Raw genomic sequence first — 21,459 nt, 5'->3', positions numbered from 1 at the left:
TCTCTGTACCTTCAAGGAGGCTCCAGGCTGGAGTGGGAAAGGCAGTCATGGAAAGCGATGATTACAACTCAGTGTGTCAAGGGCTAGGATATCAATTTCTGCAGGGCGCTAGGGGAATGCAGAGGAAGGGCACCTGTGCCTCCTGAATACATCACAGAAGACTTCCTGGAAGAGGTGGACACTTGAGCTTGAAGCATTGCTGGCAATCATCCAGATGAAGGAGGGAACAAAGGGCAGCCCTTGTAGTGGGAAGAGCAAGAACATGGTTGAGGGATAGAGAGGTGTAGTGAGAACATGGTTTGGTTGGAACAGCTGTTGTCTGATGTGGCTAGAGCTTTGGGGATAAGGGTGAGCTCCTCGAGGCGGGGTCGAGGCTGTGTTTGTTCCCTGGTGGGGCTGGCCTCCAGCACTGAAGTGTGTGAGCCCCTGAAGGGTGTGCATCCTTCAAAGAATGAACAAATCTGCTGAAAGGTGAAATTTCACATTCCTTGGGGTTTTGCCTTGTGGAGGTCTCATATCTGAAAAAATACAATTTCACTGCTATTTTACCAGTGGAACGATCAGAAATACATGTTGAAAGGAAAGAGGAGATCTAGGGATAGTGAACCTCAGGGCAACTTACTTTTCTAGGAGTCTAATCTCCCATCTCCCTTCTGTTTCCACCAATGCCTTCTACCCTGTGAAAGCACCCAACTGACACTCTCTAAGTAGCAGTTCAAGTAGCAAATTAAAGTATCATATTGACAGTAGCAAGAAACATGATTATGTTAACAGTTACCAATTATTGGGTCTCTACTACCTGCTGGGCACTTGACTGACACGTGCCTCATGAAATCCACTCATCAGCCCTGGAAACCTAGGCTCAGAAAGGGGAAGATAACTTTCCTAAGGACACATAGAAACATAAGCAAACCTGACGCATGAAAGGACCAACACCTGTGTCACCCACAAGTGAAATTCACAAAGAAATGGCAGGCTAGGGCCATAAGCCCCTCTCATTTTTACAGATAACGCAGCGCAGGAGCCAATGCTCACAATGTCCACACACACAAAAGCTCATTGCTTGAATCGTCATGAGAAAATACTGCACTGTGTCCACTGTGCTCCGTTCAGAGTAGGGGAACTATGTGATAATTTCAGAAATGTGTGAACTTGCCTAAGTGAGTGAGTCCTGGCTTTGTCCATGAGCTGTGACCTTGAGCAAGCTCCTTAACAACTCTGCGCCTCCTCTCCTCCTCTAGATGGTGAGGGTTATTGTTTGAACCAATAATCTCTGAAATTCTTTGAGTTCCAGGCAGCTTGGCGCAGCTCTTATCTCTCGAAAGACCTTGGCTGTGGGACCCGGAGTCCATTCAGGGCCGAGAGCGCCACCTGGTGCTTCAAGCTTGTAAGTGAGGTTTTTCCCTTCTTCCTGGGCCCAGCCAACAATTCCGCTTCAGAGTTCCACGCTTATTCGGTTTTGCAGTTTTCCTAACTCCTTGAAATTGCTTTTAAAATGTTGGGAATATGTGCATTTTTCTAGGAAGAGTGTACAAAGTTTTTATCACAAGGTTCCCTTTTTTCTTTTTTTTTTAAAGATTTTATTTTTAAGTCATCTCTATACCCAAGGTGAGACTTGAACTCACAACCCAGAGATCAAGAGTTGCATGCTCTGGGGTGCCTGCGTGGCTCAGCTGGGTAAGCATCTGCTTTCAGCTCAGGTCATGGTCCCAGGTTCCAGGATCGGGCTTTTGCTTCGGGTTTTCTGTTGAGCAGGAAATCTGCTTCCTCCTCTCCCTTTCTCCTTTACCCCCTCTCCCCCTGTCTCGGCTTGTGCTCGCTCTCTCTCCTTCACTCTCTCTCTCAAATAAATAAATAAATAAATAAAATCATAAAAAAAAAAAAAAAAAGAGTTGCATGCTCCACTGACTGAGTCAGCCAGATGCCCCTCATCACAAGGTTCTTAATCCTTGAAGGGGACCCAATCCAAGCTTTTACTTATCCAAGAAAAAGTGAGGCCCAGAGCAGAAGTGAGTTACTTACTAAACATGGGCTTGAGGCTGTGCCCTCATTAGGAAAGTTATTTCACCTTGCCAAGCGTCAGCATCCTTATTAATAAAATGTAGGTAAGAAAGAGTACCTACTTCAGAAGTTTACTCAGAAGACGGAAGGAGACGCTCCAAGGACAGTGGGCCTGGCAAGCGCAAACAGTATATATTCTGAGGGAACTTTCTGGAAATCTTACAGGAAGTCGGCCATCCACTGGAAAAAGATGGGATGCCAGTGGTACAATGTCTCTACCAGCTCAGCAAGACTAAGTTCTCCTGGTCAGGGAATGCAAAAATCTTAAAGTTGAATTAAGCTTAATACATTCAGCTTTGAGAAGTGGAAGGGAACTTTTGCAGATTCGGGAGAAAGAGCTAAGCAAGCAGTGATCAGATGCTGAAACCCTAGAAAGTTATGCCACCGGGGGAAAGTGGTGTATTCCAGGGGTGCTGGCTTGGGAGAACTGACTCTACATCCAGTAAAGTCACTTCCCAGTGATAGCCTGGAATTGGTAATGGTGGAAGTATTTACACCAGCAAATTGGCAAATACTACAAGTCAAGCCCCGCCCCTGCCCCCCAGTCACCACCAGCAGGAGAGTCTGCGATTAGAGAGTCACCAGCTTACCTGTTAGGCCGCATTCATCTCTGAGGTGGGTGAGCCATCCCCCTCCCTTCAGCCCCCCCGGCTGCCCATTTCTCAGGGAACTGGCTGGTCATTTCCTTGATCTGTCTTTTTTTTTTTTTTAAGATTTTTTTAATTTATTTATTTGACAGGCAGAAATCACAGGCAGAGAGGCAGGCAGAGGGGCGGGGGTGGGGGGGAAGCAGGCTCCCTGCTGAGCAGAGAGCCCAATGTGGGGCTTGATCCCAGGACCCTGGGATCATGACCTAAGCCGAAGGCAGAGGCTTAACCCTCTGAGCCACCCAAGGCCCCATCCTTGATCTGTCTTTATGCACCATTTTGCTTTCTGGGTTTGGGTCCACCTTCCACGTTCTGTGGTTCTTGCCGCTCAGAGATACCAAACTTCCCCCTCCTGTTCTCCAGTCCAGAGAGGAGAGGCTCTGGTCCAAAATAGTAGACTCATTTGACAACTCTCCATTTTTTCCACTTTCTTATCTCATCCTGCCAGCTTCTTCTTAGAACTTTGCCTGATTTCAGGAACTTTCCTGCTATGGCCTCTGTATGCTAGTTTGTTTCTTCTGGGCAGAAGGCAGAGGAGAAGTAGGAGGAGGTGGTGTTTGGGGAAGGCTTAGCAAGCTTTCTTTTCCAGAGAATAAGCCAGGTTGGTTTTGATGTCCCTGTCCCTTGAGGTGCCAGCCTATGGGTCCCAGGCCTCTTCATGGGGATACAGGCAGGATGGTCATGCCCCTCTTTATGCTTCTGGAAGTGTGGGGGTACAGAGCCTACTGACTAGTCAGGCGGCTACCCCAGCTGTTCCTGATTGACCTGCTCTTTCCGAAGCCCCCAGGAGAATATATCTCTAGGTTGAACAGAGAAGCAGGTTGTTGCTAAGAAACCTTTCAGCGTTACCTCTAGGGAGAGGACAGGAGAAGAGGAGTAGCCGGGCAGAAATAATAGGTAGCTTGATGGCCTCAGAGACCCAGGCTGTAGAAGGGCTGGCTACGGAGTCAGGCAGGAGCCCCATGCTGTCCCTCCCTCCAAGACTGAATAAGACAACTGTGCCTTGGACCTGGAGTCAGATCAGCTCCCCCGCCCCCACCCACCCATTCCCTTGCTGTGTCACCTGGCTTCTCTGAGCCCTGTCTAATTCCCTATCTCAGGGTTGTGTTGAGGAGTCAATGAGTTCAGGTAGGTAAAGCACTTAGCCGAGTGGACGTTTTGTCAATTCATTGGAGGTGAAAACAAAACAAAATAAAAACAGGCCTGTGTAGCAGCCTGAGCAGAGAGGGGTTTGAGCCTCATGTTTAATATGTGCCTATGGGATTTAGGATTAATATATGACTATAGGGGCGCCTAGGTGGCTCAGTGGGTTAAGCCTCTGCCTTCAGCTTGGGTCATGGTGTGGGGTCCTGGGATTGAGCCCCACATCAGGCTCTCTTATCAGCAGGGAGCCTGCTTCCCCCCCCCCCCGCCTGCCTCTCTGCCTACTTGTGATCTCTCTCTCTCTCTCTCTCTGTCAAATAAATACAATATATGATTATAGATTGGGGTTGATGCTTTAACAACTCTTTGCTGAGTCCCTTCCTGCAAATCAAGTCACTGTGTCTTTCCAACAACCCGTGAGGCACAGATCATAGAACTAAGGCTCTAAAAGGTCCCTACTTTGTTAGGGACCCCACGGTGAACCCCCACTGGTCACTGGTCTAGACAGGGTGCTTTCTACTGTCAAGAGCAGCCTAAGCGGCTACGGGACATCAGGGTGGGGCATTTCCTAACAGCTCCTGTCTCACGGTTGGCCACAGCCCATACCCAAACCAGAGAGAGTGGGTGTTTCCTGGGCCACACAGCCGTCCTGGGAGCCCTGCTCAGGGGCATGCCTATGTCTGCCGGCTCAGTGACCCCCCAAAGCATCCAGACCATGGTAGCCTTTTTATAAGTAACAAAATTATTCTGTTTGGCAGGACTTGGTGTGGGACAGAGATGGACCCCAGTCCTGGCTTTGCCACCAGCCAGCTCAGTGACTCGGAGTTTACCCTCCTGGAGCTCATTTATTCAGCGGGATTGCATGATTTCTTGGGTACAAGGGTTGTAGGGAGGGCCCAATGAGATGAAGTTTCTAAAAGGCCCCAGCCATGCAAACTAGTCGGCATTGTAAGCCATCCTGAAGGAAGTTGAGCCTTCTTGGGGGTTGGAGAACTGGTCATAAGCACCTTGCATTCGACTCAGCAAATATATCAGCATGGGCTGTCCTGTGCAATTCCCCACCTGAGGTACCACCAGGATCACAGAAAATTCCAGATCCTCAGCGGGAAACTTGCCAGCTATTGATTTGACTTCTATCTTGTTTGCTTCAGGTGGGGAACGCGAGGTAAGAAGTTAGGAGTTTGCCAGAAAAGCTTGGGGAGCTACAATATCGAAACCAATGAACTCTCATTTGTTTATTTAACAAATACCTCGTGGGTGGTTACATGGTGCCAGGCACTGAGGAAACAGGAAGAGGCCATCTAGGATAGAATTTACCTTCCATCACAAGGTAAAAGATGAAACATGAAACTGAAGGGAAAGGAGAGCCGGCTGAAGAGTTAAATCACTTTGCAAAAGAGGGAAAAGGGAAGAACCGTTTTATGCAATTTTATGGCTCAGTTCATCAGGCAAAACACACTGTTTTTATTCGTTTCAAGAGGATTTCATCATGGAAGAAGTATTTCAATAAGGGGCCTTTTGGGCAACAGAACAGATGATGTTTCTTTTTTTTTCTTTTTTTTTTTTTTCAGTGATGTTTCTTAATAGCAATTTTTGGGTTTTTGCCCCAGTATTTTATGATGAACATTTTCAAACATGCAGAAAAGTTGTAAGAAGGCAAACACCACTGTACCCACCTCCTAGAGTCTGCAAGTAATATTTTACTGTACTAATTGCTTTTTTTTTTTTTTTTTTTAAGGAAATTCCACCTAGGGCAGTTTCAAGTATCAGCTTTTCCTGAGGATATGGTAACCTTGTTTTTCCTCGGACAGGATGGGGCGAGGATGTGGCAGGGCAGAGGGATTTCGGCTCTCTGGGAATCAGACTGAATGGGGTTGCGGTTGGGGGGGCGCAGGGGACAGAAAGCTCTGAGAACGAGTTCTGCTGACCCCTGGGTTCTCGATCTTGCTGTGTGGTCTCGGCTCGTTGACAGGAGTCTCGTGGCGCTTTTGGCTGGAGGTCTAAGGGATCATCTTTCTCCTGCTCTAGACTTGTCTTCTTCGTTGGGCAAAGGGTAGAAGACAGCCATGGCGGCCCTGGCAGCCGCCCTGAGCACGGGACAGCACACGAGAACCCCAGAAGAGCTAAGCTGGGACGCCGAGGGGACCCTGAATTCTGCAGCTTGGCAGTCCGCCCCTCCGGCTGGCCACGCTCCTCCGGGTGCTGCAGCCCGAGCGCCCGGGAGGGGGAAGCAGCCGGCGAGCCGGAGCGGGGGTGCCGTCCTGCGGCAGCTGCAGAGCTCGGCCCGGCCCAGCTGTCCCCGCGACTCCAGGCGGCCGTCCCGGGCGGAGTGGGCTTGGGGAGGGACCGGCCTCCGCGCTCCACCCCCGGCCGGGCCGGAGTCGGCTCGGCGCGCCCGGGCGCGCGCCCTTTGCATAAAGCCCTCCTCCCCGGCCAAGGTAGAGGAAGTTGGGCTCCCGCCTGGATGGGAGGCGGGAGGGAGTCTCGCTCCTGTTGTTTTCCGCGAGCGGGAGTGGGTGGCGGGCGCAGAGGGCGGGGTGCGCCCTCCCACCCTGGGCCGGGCGCTCCCGAGACAGAACCGCGCCGGCAGCCCCAGGCTGTTTCCACCGCCGGACATCGGGCTCAGCTCAAGCATCCTTCCCGGGGACTGCGGAGAGTGGGGCTCCTCTGTCGTTCCGAGGACCTGGGAGGAGCACTCAGTACCCCAGGGGCCGGGGCCCTGGAGGTGGGGACGCACACCCACCCAGCCGGAGCCTGCGATTCCTGAGGAGTCCCTGCCCGCATCTGGGGCGAGATGGCCGCAGGCGTCCGGCCGTCCCAGCCGCAGGTCCTTGTCTGCCTCGGGGTGCTGCTGGCGCGCTGGGTCGCCGCAGGTAAGGGGCCGCGATCCGGAGGGAAAAGTTGAGTTTTGCCAGGCAAAGAGGAGAGCCAGGGACCCAATTCCCTCCGACTCCGCGGGAGCCAGTTGTGGCCGCGGCCCCGGAGCCGCCCCGGGAGGGTCTTGAGTTTCCTGCTCGCTGCTCGGCTCCTTTTGCAGGAAGGAATTTTCCCGGGCGCCTGATGGAGGGCAAGATATCCCCAGTCTCTTGGAGTGGGCAGCCAGCGAGGCTGCAGAGGGCCTGCAGAGAGGTGATGGGAGAATTGGGGAATTCGAAGATGGAAATTTTGAAGATGGGAAAATTGGAGAGGCACGTGTAGGGGGGAAAGTGGCATTTTGTTGTGGGCTGGTGTGTGTGTGTGGATTGTTGTTGTTTTTTTTAAGCGTCGGATGTAAATTTGCTTTCTGGTTTTACCTGCTGCGCTGGGGCTCAAACTCCAGGCTCCTTTATTCTCTCCTTCCTCTGCCCAAGGTTGAATTCGCCTTACACTTGTAACCTGTGGATTTCCCTACACACCCTTGCAAGCCAACCTGTGCGGATTAGCACATTCAAAAACCATGCCTTCCATCCTTCGCCTTAAAGAAACACAAAACAAATCCTTTTTATTTTGAAGTAATTTCAGACTTTCAGAAAACTCGCCTTTCCACTTGACATGACCTCTTCCACTTGACATGATTGGCAGAAGGCCTTAAATGCTTCATCTGTGCTCTCCCTTGTAACACTAAGTTTACAGGTTGTTTACAAAAATTTATAGGATACAGAAATATTGAAAAAGCATTTTTGAATTTAATGCACCAGCGAAAGTGTATATTTTGTGTGCAGGGCAGCGTGACAAGTAGTGAGAGCAAGGACTCAGGTAGAGGGAAAGGAGATGGGGCCAGGAGGTGGTGTACCTTGTCAGAATACTTGGGGTGTTATTTTCTTTTTTTCTTCTTTCTTTCTTTCTTTCTTTCTTTCTTTCTTTCTTTCTTTCTTTCTTTTTCTTTCTTTCTTTCTTTCTTTTTTTTTTATAAGATTTTATTTATCTATTTGAGAGAGAGAGAGAGAGATCACAAGCAGGCAGAGAGGCAGGTGGAGAGAGAGGGGGAAGCAGGCTTCCCGCTGAGCAGAGAGCCCGATGCGGGACTTGATTCCAGGACCCTGAGATCATGACCGGAGCTGAAGGCAGAGGCTTAACCCACTGAGCCACCCAGGCGCCCTGGGGTGTTATCTTCTGTGTAGCCCATGCCTGCACACACTGCTGACTGATTCCTGTAACAGGAATTGCCCCCCGCCCCCGGCTTCCTAGCAGCAAGTGCCAAAAGTTCTAACCATTAGGCTGTCGTAAGATTTTGTTTTGTTTTCGGCAATCATTTAAAAACAGTAAAATTTCCCATAATCTAGGTTTCCAGTTTATCTGGAAAAAATGTGGTGATTGGGCAGCCCCAGCTTTCCCACCTGGAACTGAGCAGTGGTTACACCTTCTCTCTAGGGCTTGTGACCCCAGATTTGTTCCACCTCTCCTGTTGTAGTACTTAGTCCTGATCCTCTTCTGTGGACCTTACCTGCGGGTCCCTGCTGGTGTTTCACTTAGTGGTCACTGTGCTATGGGGAGGAGGAGAGGACAGTCTCCAGCTGGCTCTCCCCGGAAGTTAAAGACGATTGTTCCCTTCTCACCGGCTGTCTGCTGTGTTTACTGCGCCGTGAACATCAGGGGCCTTGGGACATCAGAACCCTGGGTGACAGTCATCATTCTGGAATGAATCAGCTTTTAGCCTGACTACAGCTCACCACACAGGGACGCTTCCTTCACTGCCATGTGCGGTCATTTTGCTCTCAGGCCAAGTTCACCTTCATGGATAGTGCCAGGGGGTTCCCTAGCTGGGTGTGTTTTTGCTGTTTGTTTTCAAATTGGGAGTTATCTTAGGGGAAAAAAATTGTTACTTCACTCCGACAATGTTCATGCCTGTACTGTCCCCTCAGCTTGTAAATCTCGGGTCCTTCTTGGGGAAAAGTTGGCAGGAAAAAAAAAAAGTGTTGGGGTACAATCCCAACTCTGTGAGTGATAGTAGGAGGGTAGCATTGGGAAATGGTTGCTTATATCGCTCCCTCCTTAGGTCCATATTCTGAATTTAAGGTGGGGGAAGGGAGGCCTTCAGGGACCCTTTGGATACCATGTGGACAACTTCTGGTAACACAAACTATTAGGATGTCTTGTTGTCTCATCCTGTCTGATCGGGAGACCAGGATAAATCCCTATGACTCAAAGGACTGAAGACCTCTGTGACAGTCCCAGCTCTCCTAGTGACTTTTGTGGGCCCTTAGGGAAATCACTTAAGCTTTCTTTCTTTCTTTTTTTAAAGATTTTATTTATTTATTTGACAGAGAGAGAGATCACAAGTAGGCAGAGAGGCAGGCAGAGAGAGAGAGAGGGAAGCAAGCTCCCTGCTGAGCAGAGAGCCCGATGCGGGATCATGACCAAGATCATGACCTGAGCCGAAGGCAGCGGCTTAACCCACTGAGTCACCCAGGCACCCTCACTTAAGCTTTCTGAACCTCAGTTTTCTCATCTGTGAAAGGGAGTATGGAACGATCAAGCATGGAACCAGTGCACCCTCGAGGACTGCCCCTGGGTGTCCCTGTTCGACAGAGGTCACTAACAGATGACCAAATTCTTTTCCACTCAGCTGGGGCTCAGCCTGCCTCATCTTGAACCCAGCCCTCAGGACTTGCCACATGTCAGGACAAAATGACCTTCAAGGTCACCTTCAGCTTCAGCGGTTAGAAAGAATGGAGTGCGCAAAGCAAAGTGAAATGCCTTGAAATGGCTTCTTTTATGATTGCGTCTTTCTGCTCCTTGGAGGAGAAGACAATGTTCGCTCAAGTTCCAGAACGAGACTTTTGCCAGGGCTTTTCCAGGCTTTTTCTTTATTCACCTGCCAGGGAGCCGGGAAGGGGCAGGTCCGTAATTCTACAGTTCATCTTCTCTCCTCCGTGCGCATTGCCTCTGAGAACTTGGGTTCTCAGGCCTAATGGTTTAAAAAGAATTCTCACCTGCTTTTCAAAGTCATTGTTCAGAAGCCTTTCCTGCTGTTTTGGAATCTCTAGCATTACATGACATTGTCTGCCTTCCAGTGAGTGGCTTAGAGTTTTTTGGTTTTGGGGTGGTTTTTTTTGTTTTTTTTTGTTTTTTTGGTTTCTTTCTTTCTTTTTTTTTTTTTAATAAATTTTCTTTCTTTTTTTTTTTTTTAATTTATTTGACACAGAGAGAGAGAGAGATCACAAGTAGGCAGAGAGGCAGGCAGAGAGAGAGGGGGAAGCAGGCTCCCCGCTGAGCAGAGAGCCGCTGAGCAGAGAGCCCGATGCGGGGCTCGATCCCATGACCCTGAGATCACGACCTGAGCTGAAGGCAGCGGCTTAACCCACTGAGCCACCCAGGCGCCCCTTTGGTTTCTTTTTTTGTTTGTTTCTCATGTTGTCCTGGCATTTGGGAGTGGTGTGGCACCCAAGATGAGACGATAGTTGGAACGTCCTGTTGCTCCAGGCTCCAGGGTTAGAAGGAGCCCCTTCTAAGTAGACAAAAGACCAAAAGCATATCATTGTTACGGTTTATAATAGGGAAGGCTTTTCAGAGGCAGGTGGCAGTTTATTTTCCTAACTACTTTATTGAGATATCATTTATTCACCCTTTTAAAGTATATAATTCAGTGGTTTTTAGTATGTTCACAAGATTGTGCAACTGTCACCACTAATTGAGTCCAGAATGTTTTCATCACTCCAAAAAAGAAAGAAAGAAAGAAAGAAAGAAAGAAAGAAAGAAAGCAGTATTGCAGTATCCTTCACTATTAGCAGTCACTCCTCACTACTTCCCCCCCCAACCCCCGACAACCCACTTGCCCCAACCCTAGACAACTGCTAATCTACTTTCGATCTCCATAGATTTGCCTATTTTGGACATTTCATATAAATGGAATCACACAGTATGGAGTCTTTTAGAACTGCCTTCTTTCACTTACTGTAATGTTGGCAGGATTCATGCATGCTGCGGTTTGCACTCCATTCCTTTTTACGGCCAAATAATATTTCCCTGGATGGATATACCACATTTTATTTGTCCATTCATCAGCTGGTGGGCATGTGGGTTGTTTCCATCATTTTTTTTTTTAATTTATTTAACAGACAGAGATCACAAGTAGGCAGAGAGGCAGGCAGAGAGAGGGGGAAGCAGGCTCCCTGCCTAGCAGAGAGCCCGACGTGGGGCTCGATCCCAGGACCCTGGGACCATGACCTGAGCCGAAGACAGAGGCTTTAACCCACTAAGCCACCCAGGCACCATCTTTTGGCAGTGATGAATAATGCTGCTGTGAATGCACATATAAAGTCTGTGAAGACCTAGGTTTTCATTTCTCCTGGATCTACACCTTGGGGTGGAATTGCTGAGTCATGTTGTGACTTTAACCTTATGAGGAAATGCCACACCGTTTTCCAAAGGAGCAGCCCAATGAAAAAATCCTACCAACGATGCGTAAGGATTCCAGTTTCTTTGCATTTTCGCCAGTATTCATTTGCTGTGGTCTTTGATTTTAGCCATTCCAGTGAGTATGAAGTGGTATGTGTCTTACTGTGGTTTTCTTTTCATTGCCTTATTGACTAATGGTGAGCATCTTCTCATGTGCTTATTGGCCTTCCGTATATCTTTTTGGAGAAATATCCATTCAGACCCTTTGCCCATTTTTTATTTTTTATTATTTATTATTTTTAATTTTTTAAAAGATTTTATGTATTTATTTGACACAGGGAGAGAAAGATCACAGGTAGGCAGAGAGGCAGGCAGAGAGAGCGGGGAAGCAGGCTCCCCAGTGAGCAGAGAGCCTGATTCGGGGCTCGATCCCAGGACCCTGAGGTCATGACCTGAGCCAAACTCAGAGGCTTAACCCACCGAGCCACCCAGGCGCCCCCTTTGCCCATTTTTAAAATGGTATTATTTATCTTTTTATTTTTGAGTTGTGAGAGTTCTTCATATGTTCTGGATACAAACCTGTCATCAGGTGATTTGCAAACATTTTTATCACAGTCTGTAGTTTCTCTTTTCACTCTCTGGATGGTATCCTTGGATGCACAAAAATTTTTATTTTGACAAAATCCAATTTAGTCATTTTTCTTTCGTTACTTGTGATTATAGTGTCCTGAGAAACCCTTGCTTAACCCAAAGTGACAAAGATTTATAACTTTTTTCTTTTCTAAGCATTTTATAGTTTTAGCTCTTACATTTAGAGCTATGGTCCATTTTGAGTTATTTTTTTTTTAAGATTTTATTTATTTATTTGACAGAGAGAGATCACAAGTAGGCAGAGAGGCAGGCAGAGAGAGAGGAGGAAGCAGGCTCCATGCTGAGCAGAGAGCCTGATGTGGGGCTCAATCCCAGGACCCTGGGACCATGACCTGAGCCGAAGGCAGAGATTTTAACCCACTGAGTCACCCAGGTGCCCCAATTTTGAGTTAATTTTTATATATGATGTGAGGTAAGGGGTCTAACCTCATTCTTTTGTACGCGGATGCCCAGTTGTCAACGGCAATTTATTTTTTAATGAAATACCACCTTTCACAAACCCCAGTGTATTCACATGCTTTGAAAACTTCTGATGTGGTGGAAAGAGAACATTTTAGAGGACAGCAAGAAGTCTAGCTTCTGGTCCCACCCTGCTACCTTCTCACAGTAGAACATGGATCTAGCCCACGTTCCTTCTTGGCGTCACACCTTTCCCATCTACTGAGTGCAACAACATGGGTAGAAGACTCCTAACAGGTTCTGCCCATCAGTTCTGTGCCTGCGGCCTCTTTGTATTTGGACATTGATTGTGGAGGGGGGCTGTTATGTCTTGACACCTCTCAGCAACTGGGCTGAGAAGCAAATTTGCTTCTTGTTACCTGGTGACAGTCTGTGCCAGATCCGTCGCCCTTCATACCTGTCAGTCATGAGTGAGCATCAGAATCACCTGGAGATCTGCCTTTGATGTAGGTCATGATCCCAGGGTCCTAGGATCGAGCCCCACATCAGGCTCTCTGCTCAGCAGGGAGCCTGCTTCCCCCTCTCTCCCTCTGCCTGCCTCTCTGCCTACTTGTGATCTCTCAAAATAAATAAATAAATAAATAATCTTAAAAAAAAAAAAAGAATCACCTGGAGGGCTTGTTAAAATGCAGTGCTACCTTTCACCTCCACCCCTAGATAGGGGATTTATCTGATTTCAGTATTCTGGGGTGGGACCTGATAATTGGCACTTTCTAACGTGACGCTGCTGCTGCTGATCTGGGCTTTTGAACACGCTGTTCCCTCTGCCTGGGAACCCCATCTTCCTGTCTACCTGGCTAATTCCTACCTGTCCAGGCGATCTCAGTGTGGCCTCCTGGAGGAATCCTTCCCTGGCAGTCACCCCAGCTGGGCTTATGATCCCCTTCTCTGAGGCCATGTCATGGTACTGATCACCCTGGATGATAATTGCCAGTTTATTGTCTGTTTCCCCTGCTAGACTGTGAGATCCTGGAGGTCTGTCTCTGTGTTGCCCATTACTGGCTCCCCAGTGCCTAACACAGGGCATGGCCAAAGTTGGAGCGGCAAGAGAGCTTTGACTACCAGGATCGTTTGCACCAGCGATGGCGAGAGCCAGCAGTAGGAAGGTGGGAACAAAGCCCAGGCCCTCTTCCCTGCATTCCCCTTCTGGATTTCCAGGCAAATAAAACCACTTGGGTTCTGTATGGGTTATTTACTGCCACATTAGTACTGCATGACAATCACAAGATGACCGTAAGTGCTCATTATAGCTCCAGGGCTGGGGTTAGTCGGCTGTGCTGATCTTGCCTGGGCTCACTCACGTGTCCGGGCATCCACAGGGTGGCTGGGGGCTGATCTGGACGGGCCTCAGCTCAGATGATTGAGACACCTGGGGTCTGCACATGTCGCTCTCATCCTCCTCCTGGGTCCTACCACGGGCATGTCCTGCTCCAGGTGATGGCAGGAGGCGTGAGCAAGACCAGTTAAACATAGTGCTTAAGCCTCTGTGAGCATCGCGTCTGCTAACACCTCATTGGCCAGAGCAAGCCACGTGATCCAGCGGGGTTTCGGGGTGGGAGCACAGAGCAGTCCTGCGGTGCAGGGCACGGATGGGGTGGGGGGGTGTGGTAGATTTGGGGCTATCTCTGTGGTTGCCATTCACGGCAGGTTCATCATCAGCCCTGGCAGTAATCTCCACAGAGTGCTTAAAACACACCCTGGGGGCGCCTGGGTGGCTCAGTGGGTTAAAGCCTCTGCCTTCTGCTCAGGTCATGATCCCAGGGTCTTGGGATCCAGCCGCGCATCGGGCTCTCTGCTGGGTGGGGAGTCTGCTTCCCCTCCCGCCTCTGCCTGCTTGGGATATCTGTCTGTCAAACGAATTAAAAGACAAAAAAAAAACTTAAAAAAACAACAATAACACACACACACACCTGATTTTTTTTTTTTTTTTTTTTTTTTTAATCCTAATGCAGAGGGATGGTGCACAGGGGAGGGTGTTCAGAGATGAAGAGATGTAGTAACAGCCTGACCTTCCTTGTGCAGGGTTGGAGGCTCTGGTCATTGGAGAGGTTCACGAGAACATTACTCTGCACTGTGGCAACGTTTCGGGACCAAGGGGCCCGGTAACCTGGTATCGGAATGACTTGGAGCCTGTCTTCCTCCTGTCCTCCAATTCCAGCTTCCCGCCGGCTGAGCCACGCTTCTCTCTGGCAGATGCCAGTTCGCTGCACATCAGGGCGCTGAGGCTGCAGGATGAGGGCAACTACACCTGCCAGGAGGTCCTGAAAGAGACTCGGTGGTTCCGAGTGTGGCTGCAGGTGGCCGGTAAGTGTGGTGGCAGGGGCCTGGGGCCGGCTGGCCAGGCGCGCAGAGCCTTAGGCGGGAGGAAGGCTTTGGAGGCATGCCCGGGTTTCGTCCTGGGCTCTGCTACCTGCAAGCCCAGTCACCTCTCGTACCTGGATGTTCTCATCTGTGAAATGGGGGTGAAAAGAATTCTCGTGTCCTAGGATTGCTGTGAAGACTGGATTCTGGTTTATGTCAATAAACTGCTGTTAATGGCTCCTGGCACATTAGTTAGCGATTACTTTCAGCTGGTTAGTGCCGTCCTTGCTGTGAATACGATTTTATTATGCACCGTAGTCAGAGCATATAACATGATGGAGTCAGACTGCCCGAGTTCCAGTCCTGGGGTTGTGTCACCTTGAGTTAGGAGCTTAAGATCTCAGAGCGTTACTTGTCCTTATTTGTTAATTGAGGATAATACATCATGGACCTTGGTAGGTCTAGTGCTCTTATGCTACGGTGCTCACTGTAGGGCTTGGCATGAGCTACTATTGTATAACATGCTGCACTTTCCTCAAACAGTATCTTATCTGTGGATATACGTGCATGAATTTAGAATAGGGGTTGGCAAACTCAAGCCATATCTGTGGGTCTTATCTGACCTGCGGGCTACGAATATTTTTTACATTTTGAAAGGCTTGGAAAAAACCCCAAAGACGAATGATAATTGTGACATGTAAAAATGATATGAAATTCCAGTGCCCATATAGAAGGCTTGTTGGGACACAGCCACGCTCTGACTGCCTTTGGTGCTGTCATGGCAGAGTTGAGTGGCAGTGATGCGGGGTGGGTGACCTGCAAAGCCTAAAATATTTACTCGATGGCCCTTTGCAAAGAAGGTGGTGCTGCGTACTGGTTTAGACGGATATCCATGTTCTAGATCCAGAATGTGTCATTTAGTAGAAATAGACGCGTGATGCCTACCGCTCCCTAGTTTCCTCATCTGTAAGATAATTTACTTATTTCTTTATTCAGTATATATCCATTGAAAGCCTGGTGCCGGGCACTGGTCAAGGCACTGGGCCACAGGAGTGAACAGGACAGACAGGGCCCCTGCCTGCATGGAGCTCACATCCTAGTGAGGGAAGATGGACCAGTAAGCAAGTACACGAATGCGTCAGGCAGTACCAGGGTGATGAGGGCAGAGAGTCGAGGTGGGGTGATTCTCTGAAACCCTTTATTTTTTAAAATATTTTTTAAAGTTTTTTTTTTTTGTTTTTTGTTTTTTTTTTTTTTAATTTGACAGAGAGATCACAAGTGGGCAGAGAGGCAGGCAGAGAGAGAGAGAGAGGAGGAAGCAGGCTCCCTGCCGAGCAGAGACTCCGATTCGGGACTCAATCCCAGGACCCTGAGATCATGACCCGAGCCGAAGACAGAGGCTTAACCTACTGAGCCACCCAGGCGCCGTCTCTGAAACCCTTTAAATGAAGGGGATCAGAGAGAACCTTTTGGAGGAAGTGACATTTCAGCTGAACAATGAGTAGGAGCCCGTTGTGCAGAGATAAGAGTAACTATAGGAAGAACTATTTCCTGGGCCAGATGAGTTGAGTGTGGTGCGTGTACAGATGGGGAGAGGACTGGTGTGGTGGGAGCCCTGTGTGTGTGTGAAGGGGGGACTTGTGTTATGGGTTGAATTATATCCCTCCAAAATATTGAAATTCCAACTCTTGGTATCTGTGAATGGGACCTTATTGAGAAATAGGGTCTTTGCTGATGGAATCAAGTTTAGATGAGGTCATTGGGGTGGGCCCTCATCCAAACTGATTGGCATCCTTCTTCTTTTTTTTTTTTTTTTAAAGATTTTATTTATTTATTTGACAGAGATCACAAGTAGGCAGAGAGGCAGGCGGGGTGGGGGACAGTTGCTTCCCTGCTGAGCAGAGAGCCCGATGCGGGGCTCAATCCTGGGACCCTGGGATCATGACCTGAGCCATCCAGGCGCCCCTGATTGGCATCCTTCTAAGGAGAGGAAAAGGCACGTGAATATGGAGACACCCAGGAAACTATGCCTAACAACAGAGGCAGAAAGTGGAGAGATGCTGTTGGAAGCCAAGAAATGCCAGGGACTGATGGCCGCCACCGGAAGCCAGGAAAAGAGCGAGGAAGGATTCTCCCCTGCCCTCCTGACACGTGAATTTCAGACTTCTGGCCTCCAAAATTGTGAGAGAACCCATGTCTGTTGTTTAAGCCACCACACTTGTGGGACTTTGTAAAGGCAGCCTCAAGAAACTAATACACCCGGCAAGGAATTGAGATTTTTATTGTTGCTGTGGTGGGTGCCGGAGGAAAACTCCTGGAGCTTGAAGCATGGGTGTGGCATTATTTCAATTACACATGCAGGCTGTTTGTGTGTGATCTCAGGAAGGACTGATAAAAATAGGGAAGCCGACTGGTGGCATTAGAGGTTGGTGGCCAGAACCAGGGTGTGGCAGTGGTCTTGGTGAAATGCACAGCTTCAGAAATGATGTTGGAGGTAGACCAGTAAGACATGCTGGTGGATTGGAAGTGGAGGATGAAGAAAAGCAAGGCTTCAGGGACGTGTCTGGGTTTTTGGATGGTCTCTAAGGTTTCTGCCAGCTCTGAAGGCTTATGGAATTTGGGACTGCAGTGGTTTTGCGTTTGGAGATGCCACAGTTGAACGGCTGAATTGCCAAGAATGAACGTGGGTGTATTAAAAATGTCACCCATCTTGGCCCAGCTCTGTTCAGTTCCTACTGTGAGCCCATGGGCCACTCACTCCTGCTGCCAGTCATTAATAACTCCTCATGGCAGTCTCTGCAATAAAGGCCTTCTCTTTTGACCACAGAGTAAGATGGCATTACAACTTGTTGCTTTTTTATTTATTATTATTTTTTTTAAATCATCACTCTTTCCAGTTTATGGTGACTTTATCTGACATTGATTAATCATTGGCTAAGTTTATTGGAGGGTGGATTAGTTTCATTATTGCCCTGTAGGGACATAAATGCAAGACCTTTTTATAATGAACATGAACTTAAATCTTAAAAGAATCACTAAATTCAAATGGCTCTTGGGGCTCCCTGAGTTACTGTGATGTGATTCGTATTACGGAACGTCTTCATTTGGACACATACGGCGTCCCCGACTGGTGTGGGCTTGTTTGTGAAAACTGGATGCAGACCTAGTTTGGGGTGCCATAACCACAGTAACATAGGCTGGGTGGTTTCAACAACAAACACTTCTGGCAGTTCTGGAAGCTGGGAAGTCCGAGATCAAGGTGCCTGGAGATCCAATGTCTGGTGAGGCTCACTTCCTGGTTTGTAGATAGGTCTTCTCATTGTGTCCTCAGTTGATGGAAGGTAGAGAGAGAGAGAGGAAGGAGGGGTCTCTTCTTAGAAGGGCTCCAGTCCCATTCATGAGGACTCAACTCTCATGACCTCCTTATCACCTCCTCCCAAAGGCCCCAACTCCAAATACCATCATATTGGGAATTAGGTTTCAACATGAATTTTGGAGGGGATACAAGCATTCAGTCCATAGCACAGATGTCCTGTGATTTCCCACATACCAGAGCCCTCCAGAATCTCAGGTCTTAATCCCATTCTAGGACAAACCCTGGCAAACACAGACCCCTCCAGGCATCAGGGAGCCCCTTGCGGCTCCTCCTTAGACAGTGGCTGAAGGGGAGGCCTTGACATCTCAGATGGGACTCGGCCCTCATTTTGTATGGAAGATTTTGGAATATGGATTAAGCCTAATCCATTTCTGGGAGGGGAGGGCCATGGTACTGCTGGGTGGCTGCGAGCATACACTGAGGTCCAGCTGCCTGCATTCAAATCCAAGTGCTGGGGGCTGTTGTCCTGGTGACGTTGAGAAAGTCCCTTGAACTCCTCTCACTTGTATGCCCTTGGTTCATGTTACCCTTGACCACCTTGTTGAACAGGTGATGGGTTTCCTGTGGGAAAAATGCATCTCAGGTTCCCAGCAATCCATTAACACCCAACCCTTTGGAACGGGGACCTTCTATGGGTCAGGGATTCTGCGTGTCCTGATCTTGCTTTTCCTGTCTTTTCACTGACATGGTTGATAACGAAGTCTCTTAAGGAGAAAAGTTTGGAAACATTTGAACATGGCCTTGGAAGGAAGGGAAAAAAAATTCTGAGATGTGACGAGTTGTTATCTGTAAGTGACTTTGAATGTGTGGCCAGAGGTGCCAGAGAGACACAAAGCTGGCTGTCTATGGGCCAGTAGCTTCTTCCTCCCTACCGTTGAGATCACTGGCTGTTGATCGGGGGACATTTGGTGTCTCTGCCTTCCAGGGAATCGGGTTTTCTGTGCGCTGGGATGATTTAATATTCCTGGGATGGGCACTGCGATGTGATTTTTGTTATTTGTCTCAGGACACGAGACTGTGCTATATTACTTGCTAATTTAATGTTGCAGTTGAAGAACCTTGTCCTCTGGATTGGGACCCCTGCTCCTGAGAAGACAGGAATCCTTTAGTCTAGAGCAGTTCGGGGCTGCCAACTTTATTTCATGGACTTACGCACCCTCTTCTGCCTCCAAATTTGGGTGGGCAGGAGGTTAGAATTGCTGTGTTTACCTGCAGGAAGGCTGGAGGGATGGGCAAGGTAGCACAGACCTGAACACGTGCCACTAGACTTTGTTCTTCTTTAAAGATATCAGCTCTCATGCACTGGTGAGCGGAGTGATCAGATGATCCCATGGAAGCCTGCAGTCAGACTTCATGGTACGTGGTGCCAGGCTCTCGCCATGTCAGTTTTTCTCAGGCCACTCAAGTGCTGAGGGGACATTTGAGCTGGATGGCACATGGACTCTGAGGAAGCTGGTTGGTATCGACCTCCAAGAATCTCTTTGGAGTCAGCTGGGGAGTGCTCCCATCTAGCGAGTGATGTGGCCGTCACATCAGGAGAGGCCAGGAAGGGGCCTCAGGAAAGTGCCATGTTCCCTGACTAATTGGGTTCATCTCTTTGCCCTCATCCTATAATGCCGAGGGTGACGCTGTGCCCCCTCAGAACATAAGGTCCTCAGGAAAGAGTGTTTGGGCCGCACTGAAGAAAGATTTTTTTGGTTCCCTTCAGAAAATGGAGGACCCTTGCCTAGAGATTGATTACCTTGAGTCTTGCCAAGCTCATCTGAAGCAGAGATGGGTGCTTATAAGAAGCCGAAGACCTCTGGGGTCCAGCTCTTTGGACAGGAACAGCCATCACCTGGGAAATCGGGACGCAGTGGGGTTGTTACATTTGTTTCTATGTTCAGTCTCTAAAAGTGATATCAAAAAAGTCTCTTTGAGGGGTGTCTGGGTGGCTCAGTGGGTTAAAGCCTCTGTCTTCGGCTCAGGTCAGGATCCTAGGGTCCTGGGATCGAGCCCCGCATCGGGCTTTCTGCTCACCAGGGAGCCTGCTTCCCCCCCTCTCTCTGCCTGTCTCTCTGCCTACTTGTGATCTCTGTCTGTCAAATAAATAAATAAAATCTTAAAAACAAACAAACAAACAAACAAACCTAGGGACGCCTGGGTGGCTCAGTTGGTTGAGCAGCTGCCTTTGGCTCAGGTCATGATCCCAGCATCCTGGGATCGAGTCCCACATTGGGCTCCTTGCCCAGCAGGGAGCCTGCTTCTCCCTCTGTCTCTGCCTACCACTCTGTCTGCCTGTGCTCACTCCCTCTCTCTCCCTCTCTCTCTCTGACAAATAAGTAAATTTTAAAATCTTTTAAAAAATAATAATAATAATAAACTAGTGTCTTAAAAAAAAAAAAAGTCTCTGTGAGTATCCCCAAGGATCTTATCCCACTCTAGAACTATAGGTATGCCCACTCATTAGCACAGACTACCTGGTACATGTTTAGGTCATTTTCAAATCAAAATGCTAGTCTGAAAGCAGATGCCTAATGACAACTCTTCCTGTTGGCGGGGAACCCAAGACATGGAGATGAGACTCTCCCACCTGAGTTATAAGTCAACCCTGTGAGACCCTTGACTGGCCAAACTACGTTTATGGAGAGGAAGGAAAGAAGCGAGTTGTTCCCATGTCAGGAATGTCCACAGAGAAGAGGAAGGCAGTGGCACTGGTAGATTGTTCTAGAACAGGAATCCAACTTTTTCTGTAGAGGGCCAGATGGTAAATATTTTAGATGGTATGGCCCGACGGGTAAAGTCGAGGATGTTATATAAAAACTTATATAACAAGAGTGAAAACACACTTCCACATTTTTAAAAAAAGATTTTATTTATTTGAGAGAGAGTATGTGTGAGCATGAGCAGGGACAGGGGGGAGTCAAGGCAGAGCGAGAAGCAGACTCCTCGCTGAGCAGGGAGCCCAGTGTGGGCGTCAATCCCGGGACCCCGAGATCATGACCTGGGCTGTAGGCAGACAGTTAACCATTTGAGCCTCCCCGGTGCCCCTCTATCTGTTCTTTTCATTTCATAGGAAAGACGAGGGAATGAGAGCAATGGGCACTTGTCCAAGGTTGTTCCTCAGTTGGATTTACACCCAGGTCTGTGAATTCAGAGTATAAGCTCATGACCACGAGGCTGAGGCATCCATCCAGGAAGAAGCTGAGAACTCAAAGTACAGTAACCAAGGCGTCAGTTAGATCTCAAACCTTTATAACCGCTCTCTATTTTTATTTATTTCCTCTTTTATTTTTGTCTCCTCTCCCATCTCTCTGCCTCTTTGAGTGATTGCCACTGTCACCCTACAAAAAAAAAAAAAAAGGCACGGGTGGATTTCTGTTTAAGAATAAATATCACATGGGTGGAGAAAACAGTGGAAGGGAAGGAAATGGGTACCTCTTTCTATGTAGTAAAGTCAGAGCAGGGCAGGACCCCCAGGGAATCAGGAAGATGGCGTCAGCTTTAATTAAGAAAGCAGACTTA

The 21,459-nt window shown here is 48.5% G+C and overlaps 1 protein-coding gene across 1 annotated transcript in view; it reads left to right on the top strand.

The window, feature by feature from the left end:
* Window positions 1-6,596: 6,596 nt before the first annotated feature.
* Window positions 6,597-21,459, top strand: part of LOC111156434 (V-set and immunoglobulin domain containing 10) — a 37,026-nt gene continuing 22,163 nt past the window's right edge. The window contains exons 1-2 of the mRNA XM_022517338.1: window positions 6,597-6,724; window positions 14,301-14,582. Coding sequence (XP_022373046.1) covers window positions 6,646-6,724; window positions 14,301-14,582 — 361 coding nt within the window. The 5' untranslated portion in view covers window positions 6,597-6,645. The remainder of the gene's footprint in view (window positions 6,725-14,300; window positions 14,583-21,459) is intronic.

The sequence above is a fragment of the Enhydra lutris genome, unplaced genomic scaffold (assembly GCF_002288905.1).
Source record: "Enhydra lutris kenyoni isolate GAN:26980312 unplaced genomic scaffold, ASM228890v2 scaffoldscaffold46, whole genome shotgun sequence".
Taxonomy (NCBI): domain Eukaryota; kingdom Metazoa; phylum Chordata; class Mammalia; order Carnivora; family Mustelidae; genus Enhydra; species Enhydra lutris.
Note: the sequence above shows the minus strand (reverse complement) of the source record. Positions and strands in the feature narration are given on the sequence as shown.